Source organism: Alligator mississippiensis, chromosome 9 (assembly GCF_030867095.1).
Source record: "Alligator mississippiensis isolate rAllMis1 chromosome 9, rAllMis1, whole genome shotgun sequence".
Taxonomy (NCBI): Eukaryota; Metazoa; Chordata; order Crocodylia; family Alligatoridae; genus Alligator; species Alligator mississippiensis.
This window is the reverse complement of record NC_081832.1, coordinates 57,840,127-57,846,685: the sequence shown is the minus strand read 5'-3', so window position 1 is coordinate 57,846,685 and position 6,559 is coordinate 57,840,127. Positions and strand designations below refer to the sequence as shown.

Below are 6,559 nucleotides of genomic sequence, written 5' to 3'. Positions count from 1 at the left end.
TTGATTATTGTCACTGCTCTCCAACCGTGCTCGTCCTTTCAAACTCTAATTCTCCAAATGAACCAGTCAGATGAGGCTAGAACTCGGTAGAGGAATCAACTCCACTCGCCCACACATACAAGAGGAGGGGGGAGGAAGAGAAGCAGAGGAGAAGAAGAACCACAACACTCTACCTGCCCTTTTAGATCATCAAACGCTGGACTTGCTGGGAAAGAGCGGGAGGGAGGGGCAGAAAATGGGTTTGAAACTTGCCCCAGGTGACTAGGACATTTCAGAGGCTGGAACCAAGGTATGGATTTACTAATCTCTTGGATCTGCATCACTCTGTGGTGAGTAAACTTGTCCAGGGGACTAGATAAGCCCCACACTAGTCCCCTGCATGCCTGGGTCAAGGAAGGGAGATGGTGCACGCTGTACTCTTCCTATGCACAGGGTAGTGACTTGTGAGGTCACCCACAAGCAAAGGACCTGTGGGTTGATGTCAGTTACTCCTGTGTCTGCAGTGTAGACGAGGTGCTGGGGAGCTACAGTGAGGACAGCAACGTGTACTCAGAAAACATCACCCGCATTCTGGACAAGCTCTTGGATGGCTATGACAACAGGCTCCGACCTGGGTTTGGAGGTAGAGGAAAACCCATGGCCCTAGCTACTGCTCTCCTCTCTTCTCCCGCCCCCTCCCTAATATTAACACCACTGCATTTGTGAAGCAGTGGGGTGTGGGAAACCAGGTCTGGGTGTCTCGCTTCTCCTATCCCAAGGGAGATTTGAACACACAGAAGCTCTGCGGCGATGCAGCGACTTGCTGGCTCTTCTGCTACCTCCTTAATGGGGCTATTTGCAGGGGACACATACATCCAGTCATGGAATGGTGCCCCTACCACCTCTACCCCCTTGATTTGGCACAAACTGCCCGGTGGACAATCTAAGTTGTTTGATTTAACATGTTTGCTTTGTAATGCACTGGGTGGGAGAGGAAGGCTTCTCTTCTGAAGCCTGGCTCTGCCTAGGGGTGAGCTTGTAAAATCCACAAGCCAGGACACATGTCCCCCATTTCTGGATCTGCCCCTGCCCAGTCTTATCACTGTTCTGGTTATCTTCTAGGGGTTGTGACAGAAGTCAAAACGGACATCTACGTGACCAGCTTTGGTCCTGTGTCAGATGTGGAGATGGTAAGACTTATCCAGACTTCTTCCCACTGGGAGATCAAGAACATGCAAATTTCTGCCCCCTTCTCTGCCCACAAGCCATGGAATAGCTCCAGCACAGGGTGCTCACTTGCCCTGGGCTTTATGGTGCTATCTGAGCTTACTGAGCTTACCAGTTGACTAGGTTTAATCTTGCCAATCTCAGCAAGACTTTGGGGATACCTCAAGCTCTTGTCACAACTTAAATCACTCCAGAGACAGGTAATGTGAACAGGTGCAACTAAGAAAGCCTGAATGGTTTTGCAAAGAAGGTGGAAGAAGTTAGTTCTGTGTTGGTTTGCGATATGTTCCGTGTGGATGGAATAGGCATATATATAAAGATGCAGTGATTTAGAGGGGGGCTGAGTGTTAGGCAGCGCACTGATAGGCATTCTGTAGTAAAACAATGTGGGCAGTGATTCAGAAAGACTGAAGCAGTCACCCAGTTCTTTTTTTTCAACAAAAGATCCCATGCTATATTTGACACCATCCAAACACAGGTAGCTGTAGACCTGAAAAGCTTACTTGCCATAATGCAGGGAGAAATGTACAGCAAGGGTTTAGATCATCTGAGAAAACATACTGCCAAATAATCATGAAGCATCTTTTCATTCTGGGAACTGTATTCAGTTTCTGGTTATGTGTCTGTTTTGTTACTTGAACACATTAGCTGACTATTTTCCAGCTTGGGTGTGTCAAGTTCAGCATTTGAAGCTCCAGCTGGACTCCTGAGTAACGGTGCCTAACCTTTGTGAAAGTGTTGGTCATTACTACCAAAAAGCTCCTTGCAAAAATCAGTTTGAAGTATTAGGAAGTCATTTAATAAATGTCATGTAATTTTGCTACCTAGAATGTTTCTGACATTAGTCCACTGTGAGATTTTTGTTCTGGGTATGCACAGTAAGCTCCATGAGATATACTGAACCAAAGGATGCCTTCAATAAGTGAGCTCTATGGGCTTGTTTTAGCAGAGTTGTAAAACATACAAAATTAGATACTTGTGTTTCTTTGAACCTCAGTCATTTGACTTCAATCAATGTCTTGTGAGAGCATAATGAACATTCTTTTTATTCACATCAAATTATCTATTCACTGATGAATCTGCAACTATTCCTTAGGACAGTAAGAACCTAGGATATTTTTGTAAAGAGCAGCTTTTCCCCTAACTATTTAATGGTAATAAGATTAAATAATTAAGTGGTAAATACAAAGTAGCTAGCAGGTCTCTTAGCACCTGCTCCCTTCCCCCCCCCCCCAATGGAGATACTGTATGTACAGTAGCTCACCATTGCTGACCCTCACTCATAATGGGTTCATCTTCCTACAGGAATACACAATGGATGTTTTCTTTCGGCAGACGTGGATTGATGAGAGGTTGAAATTTGGTGGGCCAACAGAAATTCTTAAACTGAACAATCTGATGGTCAGTAAGATTTGGACACCAGACACCTTTTTTAGAAATGGAAAAAAGTCAATTGCTCATAACATGACTACCCCTAACAAACTTTTCAGAATTATGCAGAATGGAACTATTCTCTATACAATGAGGTAAGTCCCTATTTTGTTTCCTATTTAACTTGTTTTCACCTGATAATCATGTAACCAAGTACCAGGTAATTTTAATGTGATTTACTATAATATATTTTAGACTGACGATTAATGCCGATTGTCCTATGCGACTGGTAAACTTCCCTATGGATGGACATGCTTGTCCACTGAAGTTTGGGAGCTGTAAGTTTTGGCTTTTAAAATTTATATTTGGGTTAAAAAAAGTATTTTAGGCGTGTTACCATTTTGAAAAAAAAATGAAATTAAGGTTGTAGTTATATAGGCTGCTGTGTGACTGACCTGTACATAGGCATGGGGTACAATACTGGCAGCTCTCATGGCATACCTTAGACAGTATTGTTTGTTATTCTCATAGATTCAAGTCTGTATGAGATGTTACATGAATGCATTTCATGTAGCCTAGAAAGCTTGTTGTCATTACACATCTTCACTTAAGGAACCTGAAGGCAGAAATATGCTAAAGGATGTTGTGATCAACGTGGTCATGTCATGAGGACTAAGGTTGAAATTCATAAGCAATTGCTAAGATGTTATCCTCATCATATATATCCCCTTCCGCTTATTGTTTGTATTTGGTCTTTAATTAGATTAGATGCCCTTTAGGACAGGGCTCAGGTCTCCTTGTGTACTTGAGCAGCAGGACAGTTATAATATAGCCATTAGGTGTTACTGAACAATTAATAATATCCATTCTTTCCGCCATCAATCAGATGCCTATCCAAAAAGTGAAATCATTTACACATGGAAAAAGGGACCTCTTTATTCAGTAGAAGTACCACAAGAGTCTTCTAGTCTCCTCCAGTATGATCTTATAGGACAAACAGTGTCTAGTGAAACAATGAAATCCAACACAGGTAAGATGTAGCCTCATGCAGAATGCTTACATACAACAAACTCTTCTTCTGTTAGCCCCAAATCTAAAATTGCTGAAAACATAGTATTTTAAAAGAGGCAGAGAAATGGTATTTAAAAATGCAAAGTGTAAGTAACTTTCAAGAACATTGCTTTTCATAGAACAACATTAAAACAATACTGACAACACCCCTTTTCTCTCTCTCTCTGTTGATTCAGTTCAGCTTTTATTGATCAGCTAAGTTTTATCATATAGAAGGAAGCCAATTATTGCTTTCTTCAAAAGACAGCATATTATAGTTTAAGACCTTCTGAGGTTTACTACAGTAATATTTTTTCATATGTTGTCAAAAATAATGCTGAGATACTTATCTTCTAACAGGTGAATACGTAATAATGACAGTTTATTTCCACTTGCAAAGGAAGATGGGCTACTTCATGATACAGATATATACTCCCTGCATTATGACAGTCATTCTCTCTCAGGTGTCTTTCTGGATTAATAAGGAGTCTGTTCCAGCCAGAACAGTTTTTGGTATGACAAATTAAAATTTCTACACTAGCTCAGCATCACGTTCTATTCATCCGCCACTTTCATTGGTTGTTTATTTTAGGCAAATACACACTTCAGCCCTATTTCTTTCTGTAAGGGGAAAAAGGCTACTCTTACTCACTCCTGTGTTCCAGGTATCACAACAGGAGCCCTGTCTAGTTGTGTTTTAGATCAGCAAAGGATCTGTTCCAGTAGGAACCATGACTGGCAATCAGATCTTATTTTAAGCATGAACTTCATTTATTGTGTTGAATCCACTTTATGGTAGAGCTGCCAGATTATTTTTATGTAGAAAAAGAGAAAGCTTAGAGGTCCCAAGGAACAAAACTAAATGAAGTCAAATAAATAATGTAAAACAAAAAAATCCCACTAGGACCAAAGTTTATTCTCAGAAAATGTGCAAGGCCAGTCTTCACTGTTATTTTGTGCTTCCCATGTTTAACATTTGTAGACACAAGAAAGGAGAATTTCAAAGTTAAGGTCCATCAGTCAGATGTAAGAGAAGTTTGCTTTGATTTGTATTCTGTTGAAACCAACATTTTGATTAAAAAAAAAAAAAAAGTTAAAAAAAAAGAAAAATAATCTATAGCATTAACTTAGAAAAACTGTATTAAAAATCATATAGAAGGTCTGACAAAAACAGGTCTTAGTATTCATTTCTGCCTATATTTCATGTCACTGGACTGTTTTCTTTCCAGAGGCTTGGGTTAAGGGTGCACCTTCAAACTGTACATTTTGCCTCAACTCTGACATTTTTGACTGTAGTCAGTTAGAGTCTTCTTTTTATTTTGTTACTGAGCTGGGATCCATGCTGCATCCAATATCAAAGGTAAAAACTCCCACTGATCAATTTGTTAAATTAGGCAGGAGTATGCCAATAGCTACAGTTTGGGAAAAAATTGCAATGAAAAATTGAGAAAAAAATAAATTCATAACTTTTTCGTGCGATCCACCCTGCCTGACACACTTAATCACCTCCAAGTAAAGTGCTGTAATGTTATTTGAGCTAGTCCTGTAGTCTTTGTACAGAGCATATTCCCATTGTGAAATATGCTTTTTGCATCACGACTGCAGAAATATGCTTGCTGTGCTTAAATGATTAGTCAAATAGAGAAAAAGAAGCATATATTTCTAGTTACCCAGCCTCAGGAAAGAGATCAACATGCTCATCTACCTTGATTTCAGTAGAAATGCTGATGTGTAAAGGTATTCAGGGATGTCTTTGTGGAAGTGGGCTGTTGGACACTTTTTACCAAGTCTTCACAAGTGCTGAATACAAAGCACTAGTGCTTGTTTATTCTTGCAATCCCGACTGCAGTTGGTCATCATAAGACATAGATAGCACTTGCCAGATGAAATGCCATATTTGAAAGGTTAGAAATTACTTGTAAAGCATTCAGATGAATATGAAAAGGATAATCATGGAATTTTATATAGGGCATCATATTGGAATGGTTCCAAACTGTTATTCATAATATGCTGTTTGGTTAAATTAATATTATTTACCCAGTATTTTGAACCTGTTTGGTCTATTCAGCAAGTCTGGCTTTAAATATATATTTTTTATATTTACAAAACTCCCCTCTTTGGATGCTTTTTATGACCTCTCACCTCCCCACCTCACCCCACCTTCCCCCTTAAAACCCCCAAAGTAAAATACTTTGGGAAACACTAAAAATGCAGGTTGGAGCCATGTTGGTTTGCAGGCAAAAGTAATCATAACTCTTGGGGAGATTATATCTTTTATTAGACCAACTAGATAGTTGCAAAAAAACCCTGTATCTCTGAAACATGGAAGATACCACAAATTAGCTGTTTTGAAATGAAAACTTCATAATTTTACATGAAAGAAGCAAAATACAACACCTTGAGACTTGAAAAACTGACACCCTTGCTGCAGCCTTCTGTTTCGAGCCAAATTTGCAAGCTCACAGAGCAGTCTCAACACAAGAGAAATTCTTTACCCAGGAGAGCCTTCCATCACCTATCCTCCTGTGAAATATGAAACATCATAACAAAAAAGAAGTGTAATTCAATGTCCTGCTTGCCATCAGATAACTCTAAGGTAAATAGACTTCTCTAACTTTTATCTGAGCCTATTTTGCATAAAATGAACTTTCCCAACCTGGAGATATTACACTACTTTGGCTTTCCTGTGAAATATGAATTTTCATTTCCACCTGGGAGAAATTTTACAAATCTTTACACTCTCTTATGCCTGAGGAATGGCACATGTGCCCGAAAACTTGCAAATAAAGATTTTTTTTGCAACTATCTAGTTGCTGTAATAAAAGATATCACCTCCCCAAGAGTTCCAATTATTAAAAGTCAGCACTCTTTCTGGTTTTGCTGAAAATGAATAATGCTAATCCTAAACTCTTTTATGAAAAGGACTAAGTCC

General features: G+C 39.4%; 1 protein-coding gene across 1 annotated transcript in view; it reads left to right on the top strand.

Annotated features, from left to right (window-relative positions):
- The first annotated feature begins 291 nt into the window (after window positions 1-291).
- GABRA6 (gamma-aminobutyric acid type A receptor subunit alpha6) overlaps window positions 292-6,559 on the top strand; it is a 30,276-nt gene continuing 24,008 nt past the window's right edge. The window contains exons 1-7 of the mRNA XM_006274650.3: window positions 292-329; window positions 504-622; window positions 1,102-1,169; window positions 2,512-2,732; window positions 2,833-2,915; window positions 3,464-3,607; window positions 3,988-4,140. Of these exons, the coding sequence (XP_006274712.1) occupies window positions 292-329; window positions 504-622; window positions 1,102-1,169; window positions 2,512-2,732; window positions 2,833-2,915; window positions 3,464-3,607; window positions 3,988-4,140 (826 nt within the window). The remainder of the gene's footprint in view (window positions 330-503; window positions 623-1,101; window positions 1,170-2,511; window positions 2,733-2,832; window positions 2,916-3,463; window positions 3,608-3,987; window positions 4,141-6,559) is intronic.